Source organism: Propithecus coquereli, unplaced genomic scaffold, assembly GCF_000956105.1.
Source record: "Propithecus coquereli isolate 6110/MARCELLA unplaced genomic scaffold, Pcoq_1.0 Scaffold32, whole genome shotgun sequence".
Lineage (NCBI taxonomy): Eukaryota > Metazoa > Chordata > Mammalia > Primates > Indriidae > Propithecus > Propithecus coquereli.
In genome coordinates, this window is record NW_012148841.1 from 8,369,936 (window position 1) to 8,389,294 (window position 19,359).

The window sequence follows — 19,359 nt, forward strand, 5'->3', positions numbered from 1 at the left end:
AATGTTCTAGAAATGAGTGTTCTAAACTGAAACGAAACTAGTTAAATGATAAATTGGCAACTCATTCTAGTAAGGAAGGAAAGAAACTTCACTTTAATTGCTGTGCTGTCACTGTGCTAGGGACCTCCCATGCACCGCAGGAGGTGTGTATTAGCGTCTCACCTCTACCACTGATTCATCTGTAAATGGAAATAGAGCAATACCTTCCCTGCCTCATTGATTGTTACAAGGCCAGAATAAGAGCACTGTTGTAAGTACTTTGAAAAAAAAAAAGTTACTCTCACTGTTGCATTAATAGAAATCTACTATCACTATTTTTCATCTTTTTCTGTTGTGGTCTGAGTTTACTTTCCTCAAAATCCCCTGTGAGGCTGGTTTTCTGAGGGTGAGGCCCAGAGGCCTGCACAGGTGAGGGACATTCTGCAGCATGCTGGGAGAGGCCTCCCTGCTTCTACTTGTTTGCTGTGATGTCCAGGTGAAGATAACCCTGTTGAAGAATCTTACCAGAAAGTCCCGTTTACGTAATCCTCCATTTGTATTTATGGTAAAATCAGATTTCGTTTCTTTTTCCTGAGAAAAAGAATGGAACGATGGATTAGGGACCAATTTGTTTTTTCTTAGGTGTTGAAAAATAAAGGGAAATTTAGGAAGCATAAATGATCGGTTATACAAATGTGAAAGTCATCAAAGAGCTGGTACCTGAATGGAATTAAACTTTGAAGTATTGTAATCTTTCTTCATCAAAATATGCAAAATAGCATCATGGATTGTTAAGAAAAATATTGAGCTCTGGACTTCATCGTCAAAAAATTCACAGCGAGTAAGCTTCTCAATGAAATCATCTGAAGAGGGAAAAGAAACGATAACCCTTAGAAAGAAGTAATTGTTTGGCCACAGGTTTCCCCTTGAGGCTGGTAATTGGACTTCCATTTGCAAATATGCATTTCATCGATGTTTGGTTTAGTGTTTGTGGATTGTACTGGTACAATATTGGTGTATCATTAGTGTGTTGTCTTCTGGAACTAATGGCTGCCTTTCTAATAAAAAATACATTGAATGCCCTAATGTGAAAAGGAAGAAGGAAAAGGTTGAAATAGGAAAAACTTAAGTAGTTCCTAGAAGAAAATTAATCCACTTTCATTTGGGGAGGAGCCTCGTGACTTAATCTCCCTACTTAATCATTTGGAGCATCGAGTGTGGTTTGTTATTAAAATTTGGGATTCTGCCAAAATAGAACATAATACTTATGGATCAGTGATATGCTGTGGTTCTTGACTGCCAGATCTATTATTTACCAGTGACTTAACTGTAGCCCATTTTCCCAAAGCTGCTGGGTTTTATTAGAAAACATATTCTTTAGCACCTACATTACCTCTCCAGTCACTTCGGGAATCTCATTTTTGTAGGCACTAATCAGCATTAGTTTGCATAAATCACTCAACCAAATCTTACCTGATATCTACAATGTGTAAAACTCTGGCTGAGTAAGAAGAAGAATTAAAAGATAAATAAGACCTGAATCTTGCCCTCAAGGAAGATAGAACATTTATATATAACTACAGTACTGAAAGGAAAAGTGTTGTATAATAATGAGGGCAAGGAACAATCTAGTTTTTTCCTTTATTCTTAGTTGTTTTTTTTTTTTAAGACTAGTCAAGTGCAGTAGTGAGGAGAGGGGTTAAGTAGTAGAACAAGGAGTTCAATCTGTAACTAACTGTGAACAATCAAGTGAGATAACTCACTACCTTCGGACCAGCCTGTTTTCTTAGTTTTAATGTAATTCCCAACACACAGTAGGTCCTCCCTTCTTTTGTTGAATGAATAAGAGAGATATAGATTATGAACTATGGATATTCTGGGAAAGTAGGTAAAGACTGTTTCCTCTTGGTGGGGATCTAGGAAAACTGAACAGAGTAGATACCATTTAAAGGTGCCTAGGATTTGCAGAAAGGTGGAGACAGAGAAGGTACGAAAGCACAGAGGTGGGAAAGTTTGTTCACAGGCAAGCTTTCAACACAGACAGGACCTCCCAGTGACTGAGGGAGAGGGAGAGAGGAGGACATTGTCACCAGAACCTGGGAGGGAGGTGGGTGGCATGCAATGGGAAGGAAGGTGATGCTGTTTGTTAAAGATTGAAAAGGATGCCGGGCAACAGAGACAGCAGGAATAGACGCTTGCCCATGATGGGGAAGGAGTAAAATTGTTTAGTAGACTGAAAGGTTATTTGGATCAAGAGAATATTTTTACTTACAAGGAAGTCTTGAACTGGAAGATACCTGGAGATTTTAGGGATAGGAGCCAGTAGAGAGGGAGAGATTAAAGATGCTAATTTCTTGTCCTCCTGAGCACCTGTGTACCAGTTGTCCCTCCTCCTTAAAATGCTCCCTCCTAAGATACTGTCAGGTTTGATGCCCTCACTTCATTCCAGTCTCTGTGCAAATGTCACTATATGGACACCCTCGATTGCCAGCCTACAACAGCACCATCTCCATTGCTCTGTTTCTTAACCCTGCTTTTTTCTTCACAGCACTTAGTGCTACCTGAAATATGTTTTTATTTGCTTATTATGTGTCTTTCCTATGAGACTGTAAGCTTCATGAGGGCAGGGGCTTTGTCAAATTCACTGCTGTATCCCCAGCACCCAGAACAGTGCCTGATAAATAGTAGGTGCTCAGTAAGTCTTTACTGGATGTCTGTCATGTCCTAGGAACTAGGCAAGAGACTAGGAATAAGCAGGTAAACAGGACTAACACCCGCCCTGGAAGAGACAAACAGAAATGCAGAATGATGTGATTTGTGTGTATTCTGTAGATGCAAACAGCGTGAAGACCCGGTGCTCTGCCTGGAGAAGCAAGGAAGTCTTCAGTTAGTATAGGAAAAATTCTGGAAGGAAATTTCTAGTCAGTAAATGGGATGGGAGAACATTATAGGGATGGAAAACAACACTAATTAGAAAGTCCTTCCAGAAGGCCTGGGTGGAAATGGAGAGGAAGAGACTGATTTAAGAGGAAATATTTATAGGCCCTGGTGGCCCACCGAAGGTAGAGGGAAGGAGAGAAGGAGAAATTAAAGATGGGTTCCGAGTTTCTACGGTAGGCAACTGGGTGCGTAGCGATGTAGTGACTGAGATAGGAAAGGAGAAGGAGTAGTTTGGGAAGGGAGGGTCATATGTTTAGTTTTAATTATGTGTCCCTGGGGGCCATCCAGACAGTTGAGTACATGGGTCTGCAGCTCAGAAGGTCTGGGCTGGAGGTATAGTTTGGGGATCCATTAACCTGTAAATACACCTGAAGTCATAAGTGTGGAGGAGATTGACTACAAAGAGTCCATGGAATTAGGAGTACTGAATGGAGTTTAAGGTTGAAGCTTGGGGAAGACTGATGGTACAAAGCATGAGAGAAGAGCCAATGTCAGAAACTGAGGAGCTCTCTGAGAGGTAGGAGGTGCAGCAGAAGAATAGTCCCGCAGAAGTCAGGGAGGGAGAGAGTTTCAAAGACAAATGCCAAAGAAAGGAGCAAATGCTAACGTAAGCTCCAGCTGAAGGAGGCTGACATGGAGGCAGTTAATCTTGACAGTCTGGCCAGGCGCAGTGGCTCAGGCCTGTAATCCTAGCACTCTGGGAGGCTGAAACGGGAGGATCGCTTGAGGCTAGGAGTTCAAGAACAGCCTGAGCAAGAGTGAGACTCCCTTTCTACAAAAAATGAAAAAATTAGCCGAGTATAGTCCATGTACCTGTAGTCCCAGCTACTGGGGAGGGAGACAGAAGCAGGAGGATTGCTTGAGCCTGGGAGTTGGAGGTTGCTATGAGTTATGGTTCTGCCACTGCACTCCAGTCTGGGTTACAGAGAGAGACTCTGGGCCTCCCCACCACAAAAAATATTGACAATCTGAATACCACTGATAACCTCTGCAAGGGCTACCTCACTAGCAAGGTGAAGCAGAAACCAAGTTGCTATGGGCTGAGGAGTGCAAAGGAGGAGAAAGAGAGAGACAGAAAACAAGGCTGCTTTTTCAGGAAGTTGAGAGTAAAAAATGGTTAACATATTCACTCCTTTGCTGCGTATTAAATTAGGATTCAAATTGTAAAATTCATTTAATTACATATCAACACAACTACAATATAAAGATTCTGTTTCCATAAGAGTTTCTTTCTTTCTTTCTTTTTTTATTTTAGAGACAGAGTCTTGCTCTGTCAACCTGCCTAGAGTGCACTGGCATCATCATAGCTCACAGCAACCTCAAACTTCTGAGCCCAAGTGATCCTCCTGCCTCAGCCTCCTGAGTAGCTGGGACTACAGGCTTGCGCTGCCATGCCCGGCTAATTTTTCTATTTTTAGTAGAGATGGAGTCTTGCTCTTGCTCACGCTGATCTTGAACTCCTGAGCTCAAATGATCCTCCCACCTCAGCCTCCCAGAGTGCTAGGATTACAGGCGTGAGCCGCTGTTTCCATAAGGGTTTCTACTGGCCTGCCTGCAAATTGGACTCCTTTCTTGATGATCACATTAAATCCCTGTTGTTTGGAGAGGCTGTCTAGATTGAGAGTTGGCAGTGAGCCTGAAGTGGTTGTCAGAACATAAAGTAAAAATAAAACAACTTACCATCAGTTCCAACAATATACACATCTACCTTGATCCTGATAAATTCTTGCAATATCTGTCAAAAAGAAAGTACATCTCCCTTAGGGAACATTTTCAGCTTGTCAGAAATGGAAAGAAAACTATCATAACTACATCTGACAGGTGATATATTGCTTTTAGAACCTTTTACATTTTGAAAAGAGATAATAGTATAAAGAGATACCAAAGTTAAAAGCAAGGTTCTGTGACAGAAAGAAATATACCCAAATAAAAGAGCCCTCCTCCTCAGTAAGAAGCTAAAAATGACCATTGTTGAGGGAATTATTATGGGAAAATGTTCTGCCTTAAACTCACAAGAACAATTCTGATTTAATTTTAAAACAGTATCTTCTATGAGTGATCTCAACTAGAGCTTTCTAGCTACAAAAAGTAAAACAACAACAAAGAAACAAATAAAAAACCTCTATGGCCCATAAGTTGTTACTTATTCCTGTGCACAGTGACTGGACTCTATCCATTTTCCTGGTCTCCAGGCTAAGAACAAAAACCAGTAGCGATATGAGTAAGATCGTATAAGGTAAGAAAAAGAGCTGATACTGTTGATCAAGTTAGGTGGTCATTAATATCATCACCATCATCAACGAACACTTTTAGAACCTCTGCTGGGCACTGAACTAAGAATTAGGGCTTTGAAGAAACCCGAGTCAGTGTCCCTGTCCTTTTTGCTATACTGCTAGGATCAAAAAGTAAATGTGTGTGTGCATTTTTTTTCTCCTAAGCTAAAATAAACAAAAACAAAGACCAAGAAAGACAAGAAAAAGCAAGCAGACTTGAGAGTTACGTGATGTTAAAAAATTTTTTAAAGATAAGTTTGAAGGAAACTAAATTGATCCCGTTTTCTGATTTTTCATAAGTTCACCCATGCTGAATAGGTCTTATCTCAGGGCAGCTCTCATTTAGGGAGATTTTTGTAAAACTCCAAGCAAAAGAGATAGATGTAGAATTTCTTAAACTTTCTTTACATATGTGTCTGCATTTATGTTAGAAACTAATTTATTTTAGAAATGCTGACAAAACTATGGAAAGAAAATAGATGGCAATCTGTTTCAGTCCTGTTTTTAAATCACATGTGACATTTATTCTTTCCTATGTCTACTTGGGTTTTTTGTTGCTGAGACATATTTTTAATAGCTGAGTGAAATTTCATCAGCTTACAATGGATGTGGATAAACAAAAGGATCCACTATTCCATTTTTTTCCCAGGACCTTTCCAGATCTTTTCTGATTTCAGGATAATTTAGATACAACGCCCACGAGGACTTGAAAACAGCATACAACTGAAATTTACACTCTAAGATTATATTAATAATTGACTTCTAACTACATGTGTCTTATCTAAAGGAGCATCCTTCCACAAATATAATTTTTACCTTTGGTCATGGTTGTTTCCATTAAGAAAAAAGAAATTACCTTTTTGAGACCCCTCATTGAAGAAACGTCCAGAAAGGACACTGCTGAAAAATCGAGAATGAGGCTGTGGAGGCTGATTCTGGGGACATTAAGGTTGACGGGAAGATCACCATTCCAGTCAATCTGGAAGGGCAGGTCTGTGGTATTGATGGGCTGATCCAGCTCTTCTATGTGGTTGTTGTCCAGCTCTTCGTCGGAATCTTTCATGCTGTCGATGGTACATATAACTCCTTTCTGTAGGAGAGGATAACAAGCACGGTAACTCTGAGCGAGAAATACATTGTGTCTGTCAAGGATAACCAGCGAGTTTCTGAAGCACAGATTCAAAGCTGGGTCAAACAGAGGGATTGCAGGCATTTGTCTTTGGTACTTTTCCCAGGAGAATTAAGATTTTAGGGAGACCCTCACAGATGCCATTTAAAAATACGACATTAATTGACACATGAAATACCTTGTTTGTCTGGCATTTCATTTGAAAGAATGGAACTAACACCTTGAATTATACTTTCCTAAGCTTTTAGCTATAATGTGCAGAAATGTAGTCAACAAACTTACTGGTGTCACTTGCAGCAGGCCTTTCTTCTGTAGTTTTCGGATTTTCTTCAAAGCTTTGTTGCGCTTGCGTAGAATGCGAAGTGGACTAAAGCCAACCTGGGAAACCCATTGCTGTGTTACAAGAGTACTGAATATTCTGCTAGTTATATAGCATGATTCTAATAACTTTCACTGGGATGAGTTGAGGGATTGGGACAGAAAATAAAGATATTCGTGATAAAATTTAAAAGTAGTTTAAACAAAATCAGCAACAACATTGTGTCATACCCATGGTCTGCTCAGTCTGTCTGCAGTTATCAACATTCAAAAACGTCTGTACAGTCCAGGATTTATCCATAAATTATCCACAAATGGATATAAACCCTATTTGAATCTAAAGCACAAGTTTGAATTTGTGCTTTAAGCCTACATAACTCAGGGGATTTTATTTTATGTTTTCTATCTGTTGAGTGTGGGTGGCACCTACATGGTATTCTGCTTCTATATTATTTTTATTTTACTAAAATTTTTATGATTTTATAATTATTATTATATAATTTTATTTTATAATTTTAGTACTATATTTGGGGCTAACCTTTATGTTCCTCTTTTCAACACAAATGTGTTCATTTTGCTGCAATATTTAGCTCCCCAGTAATAAGAAAGGAGGATCAAGTTGTGTAATAAAAGATCTTTGACAAAAAAATGTAGTTAGATAGAAAGATACTAGATTAAGTGAAAAGGGTAGTATAGAAAGCCATAAATACAATATGATCCAATTTTTGTAAAAAAACAGTTGGATAGACAAATATCTGATGCATACCAAACTAATAATAATAGGGCTAAAGGCAGAAGCTCTATGCAAGGTATAGAGTAGATCAAAAGGCATATTTCAAGAGTGAATACTGAGCTTTTGTTTCTTAACCTTAAAGACTGCTTCCTTGTCATCTTCTCTCCAATTTTCCAGGGCTCCTCAGTATTTACTGTTACTTAGTGTTAAATATTCATTTACAACTGCTATCATGAATCTCTTTAATGATGCAATTAAATAGTAGTTGCTCCCTTGTTTCTGAAGTTGATGCCCAAAGAAAGTCTGTAGGATTGATATTTATTAAAAATCAGTAGCCCAAAACCTTATGGTAAATCTTTTTACTGTATAGCAGATTTGATAAAAGGATTCTATATTGGAACTCATTCAAAGAGGCTTATTTTCTCAATATAGTAAGAGACCCCCTATAAGGTAGTTTCACCTCCTCTGGGACATGGGGAACAAAAACACTAACACAACCCAGATTCGACACCATACATAAAGTCAATGACCTTCTTGTTAAAGAAGAAACATTTCATCCCCAGATATTTAGTAGAATTTTTTTTTAAAGTTAAATAACCCCAAACCTTACAGCATTGAAAAGTTTCTGCTTAAAGAAACGAATGTTTGCAAAGTAGATAGGAGATGGACATCTGAAAATTTTCACTCCTTCTGGCTCATACATCTGTAAGGCAGAGAAATAATATCAAATGGTGCCTATTAGATTGATACTAATATCATTTAGCAAGTCAAAGAAAAAAATGAATTTCCCTTACATCAGAATAATCTTTTCTATTCTTATAGATGTCGCTCCTTCCAACATTAGCCAGTGTGCTGCATTTTGGACTGTAGGGAAAGAACAACATCAAGTAAATCACTCTGCGTGTTTATTAGCCCTGTAAGGCTAACACTGATTTTTTTCTAGCATACCAAAGCAGGCTCACTTTTCAAAATTTAAAAGGTTGGGGAAGCATCATGCTGTGAGAGACCCTGGAAGGCAAACACCTTGTTTTACTTATCATTGTGTCCTCCCAAAGCTGCCAAAACAATGCCTGCCAGTTGCCACGTTACAGTTTACAGAGCATTTCCGTATGCTTTTGCCATTTTGATTCTGAATATCACTTTGGTGAGGTAAGGCAGATAGGACCACCCAGTTGTATGGATGAGGACGTGGAGAAGCAATATGACTTGCCTATGACCATTCGGTTTGTCTCTCGGTTTGTTTGATGGGTCCTCAGTAAAGAATCGAGTGAAAATATAAATGAATGAAAGAGTGTAGGAGTATTTCAATACAAAGGTATTCCATCAGTCTGGGATTAACTGTAACTATGACAACAACTCCTGCTCCAGAATGTCTTAGTTCCCAAGGAGCTTTATTTCTCTGTCACACCATGTAATCCAAAATAGGCTGAGTGACCACATGGTGATGATATTATATGGCAGAGATTTAAAAATCAAAATGATGCTTGGACTGGATAACTCTTAAGAATCAAGAATTCCAAATGACTTCTGTGGAATTTTAGGGGGAGAGGGGACTTTAAGATGTTTTCTGATCCAGCTCCATGCCTTTTTAAGGTGAGAGTACAATCTAACAACCTATGAAAAGGGCGAGCCCTCCGCTAACACATTCCCATGTTTGACAAGTCTAAGGCAAAGACATTAAACCTGCTAAGAAGAGAATTACTTTTGGTTTACAGCTGGGCAAACAGACTTGGAGATTTATATGATTTCTTTGAATTGGCATCAAAGCATGGAGCAGACCAACAGCAGGTCCCTCCCCTGGGCTGACACGCCAAAACTGGGCCATTCTCTCGCCCTTCAGGCCCTGGGAGAGCAACATAAGGAATGATGTACAGGCCAATCCTGGGAGATATGCACACCTATCTTCTCTTAACCAGTGATGATTTTTTTTTTGTCTTCTGATTTGCAGAGGTCAAAGCCCACCAGGATGCATGACAAGCACTCACAATTGGGTCCTGAACACGATGGTTAGCAGCTGAAATGCCACGCTAGCTGCCAGACCTAACCCGAGTCCTAGGACAATGACAAAGATGAAGGTCATGATCCAAATTAGCTGTGAAAAGAAAACAACACATATACTACAATTTACTTTGATTAAAGTACAATGTCTTAGGTTCAGAGATATGAAAAAGCATGAACTTCTAGGGCCAAAATTGGAGGTAGGAAGTTGTCATCTTGGGCCAGGGAGCAAAGAGCACAGGAGAAGACACTTGTCCCAAAGAGCTCATTTCTGCTGGCTCAGGTTCTGGACCACAGAAATGTGAGCAAATATGAAAAAATCCAACGAGATTGTATCCCTTTCTAATCCCATCCCTGAACCAGTCAAGAAAGTGGGATTGAGTCTATCAGCCCCAGGAAAAAAATTCCAAAACCAGCTGCTGTTCATTAAAAGCAGCAAATGAACTGGGAGAGCCCATACTAATCTCTTAGTCTTGGTCTATTGATTTAATCAATGGCTACTATCTTTTACAAGAATTTTAGCATGCCAAAAGGGTATTAAAATCCCCCACAATTATCTATCAGGAACAAAAGTGAACCAAGTGTTGTTTACTGGTTTATGTTCTTACCATACCATACAGTATGTTAACAAGCATTTTCACACCACAGACTTTGACCCTGATAAAATTATGAACTCTGCTTCTTACAGCAAGCAAGGCAGATTGAAAACAAGGGAAGACTTTCCCCCCAAAAAAGAGTATTTCCAAAAGAAATGTTCAGAATTGAAATTCTTCAGAGATTTTCTGGAAACAAATACATTATGTAATGAAGAACAGAAACCATGCATACCCTAAAATTCAGAGAGTTTCTGCAGCATTCAGGATGGCTGCATGAACTTTTAGAACAGACCTAAGGAAGTTCTACATTAGTGTTTCATGGAGCACTTCCTACTTGCAATAGCCCATCTTTTAAAATTAAAATCCCATAGAACGATCATTAGAGTATACAATTTATATATATATATTTATAAATAGAGATGGGGGTCTCGCTCTTGCTTAGACTGGTCTCGAACTCCTGAGCTCAAACAATCTGCCCGCCTCAGCCTCCCAGATAGCTAGGATTACAGGCGTGAGCCACCACGCCTGGCCAAGAGTATGCAATTTAAAGATAGTAAATAAACTAATGTTATTTTGAATAGCTATCTAGAAACAAAATTTCACTTAGTTTACAATATAAATATGCATTCCACATCAGTATTAAAATGTCATTGTGATTTCTCTCTCTTTCAAATACAATTTCGTCTACTTACACAATCATATTTATCCTTTTTCCACAATCTTCCTATTTCAGCAAACTGCATCAGCATTCCCTTTAAGTTTCCGAGTGCTAAAGCTGCCAGGACAGACTGTGAAAAACATAAACACCAGATGTGCTTTAAGTTAATCAAATAAACCATGTAGAAACAAAGGTGAAGGCTGTAGATAAGTGACCACTTTAGAGGGCCTCAGAGCGTATCAAGGGATACACCCTTTTCCGGTGTGTGATGCCATGCAAGACACTCTAGAACTGGGCCTCCGACCTGTCCTCATTCGTGACTTTGTCCCCACTAAAGTGACAAGGGCTGGACTGCTCTTTGTGATTATGCCATGGATGATCTGATCGCACTTAGCCTGCACCTTGGACAAAGAAAGGCAGATCTTAAGATCTATGGCAGAAAATCACTGTGACAAATTCCTCCCAAGCAGAGATAGTCTAATGTGTGTCTGTTTATTGGAGTCAAGGAGATGGGGGTTGCTTTTTATAAAAAAAATGGCTTGGGGAGCTTGAGGGCCTGGAATGAGAATTCGAACCTTCGATGATCACTAGCAATCATGCCATTTTGTAAGAGGAAGCTAACGATCACGGAAAGGTTGACGACGACTTGCGATGGACTCTCTGGGACAGCATGAACCATAGCCATCTTATTATCTGCTGTGTCCCCAGAACCCACGGTGGCAAATGCTTATAGGAGGGGCTTAATAATTAGTCGTTGAATGAGTAGATGAGCTAATGAATTAATATTGCCCAAGCCAGTACTAACCACTCAGAACACAGCCTCTTTTAAGCAGCCCTGATGTTGACACCCTCCACCACGATGGATTCACTGAGTGCTCTGGGCTGTAAACTTAGCTCTGCCATAGCCACATTTCTGGCTTCTGATTCTTCACATGCCAGAATGCAATCCTTTGTCTTGAGGGAATTATGGTAGTTACGCTGGAAAATGCTGAATAGTTAAGTATACTCTCTTCCTTCTTTGGATTTTAACACAATGGTAGGATCATGCCCTTCTCCCCAAACCCCCAGTTTGAGCTGTTCATTCTAAATGAGTATGGAATTTATATACTGACTGCTTTCATACCATGAAAATACAGTGTACAAAGAAAAGCCAAATACAGGTTTTATTTTCATATTTTGAAGATGGTTGAACTAATCTGGGTGTTTTTAACTTTTACAAGTTAACTTTTATAATTTTATATCAAAGCAGTTAGTTTTACTCACGGAGAATAGAGGTCATTGTTTAGAAGAAATATGGTGTAAAGTGACTTTAAAAAAGAAATGGCACACAAGTGAATGACCGTTAAAAAATGGTGAAAACTGTCTAAAGTCTGTCATCTACTTAACCATACGGTACTGATGTCAGTGCACTGGTCTTGATTTTGTACTAAAGCTAAATAAGATGTCACCATTGTGGTAGCTGAATGAAGGGTTCGGAGAATTCTATACAATAGGATCCCCCTTTTGCAGGACTTTTATGTAAGTATAAAATAGATCAAGGAACACCTGTCAGAAGAGACATATTCATATTTTTTCATTAGGCATTATTTCCTACCTGATCAGTACTCCATGGAAAAACAATTTGAAATAATTTACATACACAATAGAGCACTTTTTATTTTTATTTATTTATTTGAGACAGAGTCTCCCTCTGTGGCCTGGGCTAGAGTGCCGCGGTGTCAGCCTAGCTCACAGCAACCTCAAACTCCTGGGCTCAAGCGATCCTACTGCCTTAGCCTCCCGAGTAGCTGGGACTACAGGCAAGTGACACCATGCACGGCTAATTTTTTCTATTTTTAGTAGAGATGAATCTTGTTCTTGCTCAGGCTGGTCTCAAACTTCTGAACTCAAGCGATCCTCCCCTCAGCCTCCCAGAGTGCTGGGATTACAGGCATGAGCCACCACGCCTGGCTAATAGAGTACTTTTTTAAAGTAAAGATCACAGGGTGTTGAGAAACCATAGAAGAGAAAGGGGGGTAATTTTCCCCGGAACTTGGTATCCATCCTGCATTTAATATAAAGGATCAAATGCTTATAAAATGCTTAGAACTCTGCTGACGCTTAGCACTAAATAAATATTTATTGTTAGCTATTATTATGCATTGTTTTGCCTTCATATGATAAGAAGAAGCAAAGCAGCTGTTCAAGTGAAACAAAGACATTCCTGACACGTTGGCCTAAAAAGAACTTCTTATATGATCCTTTATAGAAGGGGCTTGAACTAACATCTTGGACAATGTATGGGAGTGTGGTTTATTCAGGAGAAAGAGACAGGATTTTAAATGGTAATTATTTCTGCAGTGTCTTCAAATTGATGTGGGGAGGTAGAGCTCATACCTGCTTCAGCAGCGCAGTAGGGCAGAATTCTCCTCTCTATAGGGGTGCGTGAGTGTGTGTGTGGGGGTGTTTATTTTTATTGAGATATACATGCTTCTGTTTCTTTAGTGGTGACTTCTTGACTCTTTTCATGCCATTCACTTTGAAATCAGTAGTTTAGCATCTTTTTGGCAAACAGTACTCTGCCCTGCTAGAAGACAGATGTGAGGCTCTTTGGGATGACCACTCTGGCAGTCCAGAAACCTGGGGCTAAATTCACATTTTGGCTACCAACCAACAGAAAGGAAAGTCCTAGATAACAGCCAATAGACACTGGTGGGCTGTATCATACCTCTAAGTCCTTTGTAGTCAGGAGTGTAACAGTTTGTAGAATGATAATAATAATAATAATATTAATAATAATGCTTATCATTTATCAAGTGGTTATGATATGCCAGGCCTCTGGCTAAGTACTTCACATCATTATCTCATTTAACTTTCACAGCCACTCTGTGGCAGGTACTATTTCCTTCCCTTTTTTATTTTTTAAATTTTATTTATTTATTTTATTGTATACCTCAGGAGCCCAGATCTCCTCCCTTTTTAATAAAAGGGGCTCTTGAGGTTCAGGGAGGTTAAGTAATTTGCCCAGAAACACACAGATAATAAGTGGCGGAGCCAGGACTAGAAGTAGGCCAACACAACTCCAGCACCAGTGCTCCAAGTACCACCTCAACATCACATTAAAACCACAATGGACAATGTATTTACCATCATTTTGTTTCGTAGAGATCCTATCTTTTCCAGGGTCCAGTGCTTTTAAAATTTGGGTCCTGCAGCAGTTTACAAAGCATTAAACCAAACCCTTAAAATTATGGCCAGAGGAGTATGAGGAAGAGGATGGGAGGTCTGTGTCTGGCTGTTCACCCCCATCCTGCAATCTGATGGTGTTGGTCTTGGAGTCAAACCAAAGCTCTAGGAGCTGTAGGGCGTATTCCTAAGAACAGTTTGTGTGGCTGGTAGCACCACTCTCTGAATTAGATAGAGGGGGCCTGATTACCTCAACCTGCAAGAAAATCTTCACTTTAGTCCATCCCTGTTGAAGCTGCAGTGCCAGGGTGCCTTCCTGTTTCAACATTAATTATACTCGGGGCTACACCCATGCAACGAGCAGAGTAGATAAGACCCGTTTGGCATTTGCATTCCTTACGTTCATAACATGCTGCCAGGGGAAAAGAAACATTTTTGGTCCACAGCGTACTGGCTAAGAAGAGTATTTAAGAGTTCGTAGGTACTTCATTTTTCCTAGTTTAGTTTGTGCTTTCAGAGTTTAAGAACGAAAGTCCCTGATACATCACCCAAAGGAGAGATGTTATCCAAGGAGAGAGTAGTGTTACCTTTTGTAGTGGCTCCAGAAGAAATCCAATGCCTACAATGACAATCAGCACAACGATAATAGAGATAAGTCCAGCAATCTGTAAAGATAAAAACATTCTCATCACAAACTCGACATTTCCCCTCACTTGGATTTCCCAGTTACTAATGCTAGGACGGCCCTTGCAGCAGAGATCTTGAAATACCTGCGTTTTGCCTCCTGTGCTCTCCTGAACCGCTGATCTGGAGAGGGCGGTACTCCCCGCAAATCCTCTGAATGCTCCTCCGAATATGTTACCAAGACCCAAGGCTATTAACTCCTGACAGCAGAACAAAGAGGAACCTTTTTTAGAAATGGCACCATTGATATTATTTAAAATTGCCTAATTAGATCCAGGGTAGGTCGTATACTTGCCTGACTGCCATCAAGATGGTAATCGTGTTTGAGAGAATAGACGCTGGCAACCGAAAATGCCACTGCAAAGCCAACGATTGCAATGGCGAAGCTATCTCCTATGGTTGATGAGAAAATCGTCATGTCAGGTGTGATAGGGGCATCAAATCTAAAATTGAAATTAAACAAGTCTGAATATCACCAACCTGCTTAGAAATTCATATATTAAAATTGTTGGTCAAATCAATGAATGAAGGCAATCTAGGCTGAGCTGTGCCTCACTTTGAAGTAGATTTACAAGAATTTAGCCCCACTGAAAACTTTGGAATCTGCTCTTTTGTTGTTGAAAAGCAATACTGCCTGAATTTGATAAAAGATTGCAAATTCAATCTAATGATAGTCATTAATTAGATATGATTTTGCCAGTATAGCCACATTATATATAATGTGCATGTATATTCCTACAAGCTTCATGCAAAATGTCTTAGATTCCACTTGTATTGTTACACTGGGTTGCAAAGCATCACTCACAATGCCTCCAACTGTTATCCACGATGAGGCTCTTTGAGCAAACACAATTCTGAGACAAGGAAAGCAAAAAAGTCTTCTCCCCATTGATAACAATAACCTTTCATGGAAAACCCCTGGCAAACAGATGGGCCCTGGACTCTGCCCTGCACTCCACAGAACTGCTAGAGCCAACCATGGCCCCGATGGAAGTGGGTTTCACTTTAAAGTGACATAGCGTCAGAGAAACTTTCAACTCACACAGGATACTTCTGTGCTTATGCCTCATGAACTCAGAACAGTTAAATTACATTTAGTAATTGCTGGGTGCATGTATCTGAAATTCGGTATCAACTTACTGAGATACTCAGCTCCTATAGACATCTGTTTCTGACCTAAAACTTACTGCAGGTGGGTTAATTGGATCCAATCAACTTTTTCTGAATTGCTGTTCCATGTTTGTGAATATCTATGGGAGTACATTTTCAGCTCTAAATTTTGAAGAAGTGCTACTATATCACACTCTGTTGCCATTATAAATCCAAAAGTTAGCTGAGAATGTTGCTTTATTTTTTAATAACCAGGATCCTATTATTCTTTTGGTCTGGCCTCTGAACACCACAGACAGTGACGTGATGGAGATTTACAGCCTAAAGACTTGGGTTCATTTCCTGGCTCTGCCACTTACCCTCTTCTCTGAACCACAGTTTCCACATTTGTAAAGTGAAGATAAGAATACTTGTTCTTTTTCCTTCATAGTTTTGTTGTAGGCTCAAATATAATAATACATGTGAATACTATTCACACACTGCAAAGTATAAAGTGCCTGTTAGCTATTATTACAGGATCCCTGTGGACTCTGAATATACCCTTTGTGTTTCCTTTCCCGTTTCAAAGAGCACTTCTCTTCAGCCAAGTTATTTGCATTTAGTGTGTGAGACTCCACAAAATAACTTCTAAGGTGACAAACTCATTAACAATGGATTAGCAATAATTAAGAATCATTACCTTCCAATTATATTCTATTTGCAATTAACAAAAATTTAAAAGGCCCGCTCAATCATCACCGGGAAAAAATGAAAGTGTAAAAAGCACATTAAATGCTAGTACCTCGTTTAGGTGTTAAATTGTAATAAGAGTGGTGTAGTTTGAATACTCATTGTAAGCCAGACACTTAAGCAAGTCACACTATTGACTCACTTAACCCTTACAAGAATCCTAAGTGATTGCTAGAAATATTCTAGTCCCATTTTTACAGCCAAGGACACTGAGCTACAGAGTTTAGTAATTTGTCCAAGTTCAAGGAGTGAGTCAGAATCAAATCTCAGGCACTCTGCCTCTAGAACAGGTAGGTTATGCTGCCTCTCACTAGAGTGTAATGGTTAATAAATTTGGGCCACCCCCGCCCCTACCCCACAGGCTTTGTGGTGTTTAAACCATTGACATTTAAAATGTATTTACTAAAGAAGATTATTATTTAGGTCTATAAGATTTAATTCAGTGATCTTACATTTATCTTTTGTTTTGAAAACCCTCCTGAGAAACCGGGTGCGGTGGCTAACATTCATAGTTCCAGCTACCATAAATGTAGAAGCTGAGGGAGACTGAGGCAGGAGGATCACTCGAGCCCAGGGGTTCAAGGCTCCAGTGAGCTATGATCACCCCATGCCAGCCTGGGTGACAGAGTGAGACTCTGTCTCTAAAAACAGAAACAAACCCTTCTGAAAAGATTCTCTTTGATTTTGCATTTATTTATTTTTCTATATTGGTTTTTGTCTCTCAAGACATTTAAATAAAGTATAATCACTTGAAAGGTGCAGGGTGGAGGGAAACCCTAGAACTAGTCTTTCAGTTTCAACCTAGTTTCCACTTTAAAGATTTTTAAAGTAAAAGTGATATTTGAGATTCATTAAGCATAACACATGAAGATCTGGTAATAAATTTTTTTTTTTTGCTTTAAAAAAGATAATATGTATATTTGGCTTTAGAAGAGTTTGGCTGTTTTTAAGTCAGTAATACATATAAATGCTGATTTCTGGAATTCTCAAATACTTGTTAATAAGCATGGGAAGGGAGAGAGGTCTTTTTAAAAAAAAACAAACAAGAAAACAACCTTTCCTTGGTACGTTGGAAGAGACTGATATTATGGTTAGAGGAAAGAGAGCACAAAACCGGATCTTCCCTCTCAATCTACTAAATGAAATACATTTAAAATTCCTTGTACAATCTGGACTGCCCATCCTTTTGCAGAGGTAAAAGTTGCTCTGGCCTTGTTTTGAATTTGATCATGATAAAGGACAGAGTGTGCCTATCTGGATTGCTCAAGCGGCATGCCCGTATTCCTTCGGTGTCTCTTTTGAACTTTTGAAACTTGGCTGCAGGAACCTCAAACAAAGCATTACAGATTGTTTATAGTAATTTATGGACAAGGAAATCTGGTTTCACTTGGTGCTTCTTGATGAGGAGAAGTGGTTTGTTTTGCCTATTTTTCTACTCTCACTACTTTGCTAACTTTTACTTTTGTATGAGTTTCTGCTGCTGAGTCCCTGCTTGTCTGGTTTGTGAGATCTTCTACAAGAAGAAACTTTCTGATATTAAGAACTGTGGACCTTGACATTCTTTGTAGCTCCTTCCTAGAAGGAGAGCAGCTAGCCTTCCTCACGGATGCAGGGTGCAGGGAGGGTTATGATGAGGATTAATGCATTTCAGATTGTACATCTCCTGTAGCTACTGCTAACTCTCTGCTTACTGCTTGGAAATGCCATAGTAGGAGACCCACTTACCCTTCTTGCATGTCCCCAACCACAGACACGTTAAACTTGGTTTGGAAGTCAAAGCCATAGGATACACCTGTTGCAATCACAGTCTGCAAAGTTGTAAATTGCCCAAGTTAGAAATATGAGATGCAACTTAGAGTCTTGCTTTGGGGAAAACAAACAAACAACAAACAAACAAACAAACAAACAATTGCCAAAACCCAACCTTGGACCTGTTAACTAAGAATCTCTAGTCCAGGCTTTGTTACTTTTAAAGAAGTTCTGAGGCAATTCTAACATGCTGCCAGGGTTGGGAATCACAGCTGTAATTCAAATAGGTCTATCACCACATCTTGCTAAATAAAGGTCTTGCTCTCTGCACCCTCCTTGTCTTACATGAAAAGAATAAACCCAAAATCACAAGAGGAAGTTATTAAATTCTGAATGAATAGAAAATCATACTAAACATTATGCCCAGAAACTACAGAGGTGGCCTCTGCTCCACCAAAACCTCCTGATCTACAGGTGGTGAAGTGTATGCAACATATAAGCACTAGACTAGCTATGAAAGAAAATCGTAAAATGGGCCGGGCAAGGCAAGGTGGCTCATGCCTGTAATCTTAGCACTCTGGGAAGTCAAGGTGGGAGGATCGCTTGAGGTCAGGAGTTTGAGGTTGCTGTGAGCTAGGCTGACGCCACAGCACTCTAGCCTGAGCGACGAAGCAAGACCCTGTCTCAAAAAAAAGAAAAAAAAAAAAAGAAGAAAGAAAGAAAGAAAAAGAAAAGGAATTCTTAAAATGATCATTTACCACGATGAATTCAATTGGGATAGGCACTGGAAGTTTGTCTTTGAAGCGCTGGTTTATTTCTTTAGCCACAAATACAATCGCCAGGACAATCAGGGATGTCACAAGGTCTGCAATATTAGTATCCTCTATTTGTGTGAATATGGACTCTAGTACCTATAGTTATAAAAACAAAAAAAGCCGAAGTCCTATATTACTGTGTAATTTGGTTACAATGCTTATCTGAAAATAGGTAATAAACATTGAAGCAAAAGGACTGACATAGAGTGATAGCGGTTTGCTGTTCTGTTCACATTAACCATGAATGTGAAATTGTAGAGACTAGCATGGAGAGATGAGAAGGAGAAGTTAGCATAGTGTAGGTGACACACTGCTTTGCGGAGGCTTCCAGCATTTTTGCTGCGAATCTCTGGCTAGTGTCAAATTCTGATGGATACAACGGGTCTTTTCTGCTTCTAGGTCTCTTTGGCCATTGTTTTTTATTTCACAATCATTCCCACTATTATGTCCAGGGAATAACTTCTAATCTTTGATATTTTTTCT

The 19,359-nt window shown here is 39.4% G+C and overlaps 1 protein-coding gene across 1 annotated transcript in view; it reads right to left on the reverse strand.

Moving 5' to 3' along the window:
- SLC26A3 (solute carrier family 26 (anion exchanger), member 3) overlaps positions 1–19,359 on the reverse strand; it is a 37,250-nt gene that overhangs the window by 12,933 nt on the left and 4,958 nt on the right. Inside the window, exons 6-19 of the mRNA XM_012650310.1 lie at positions 18,820–18,972; positions 18,038–18,120; positions 14,769–14,916; positions 14,560–14,673; positions 14,377–14,454; positions 10,659–10,754; positions 9,358–9,464; positions 8,167–8,236; positions 7,983–8,075; positions 6,604–6,699; positions 6,049–6,282; positions 4,600–4,654; positions 700–842; positions 505–570 (exon numbers count right to left, since the gene is read on the reverse strand). Of these exons, the coding sequence (XP_012505764.1) occupies positions 505–570; positions 700–842; positions 4,600–4,654; positions 6,049–6,282; positions 6,604–6,699; positions 7,983–8,075; positions 8,167–8,236; positions 9,358–9,464; positions 10,659–10,754; positions 14,377–14,454; positions 14,560–14,673; positions 14,769–14,916; positions 18,038–18,120; positions 18,820–18,972 (1,536 nt within the window). The remainder of the gene's footprint in view (positions 1–504; positions 571–699; positions 843–4,599; positions 4,655–6,048; positions 6,283–6,603; positions 6,700–7,982; positions 8,076–8,166; positions 8,237–9,357; positions 9,465–10,658; positions 10,755–14,376; positions 14,455–14,559; positions 14,674–14,768; positions 14,917–18,037; positions 18,121–18,819; positions 18,973–19,359) is intronic.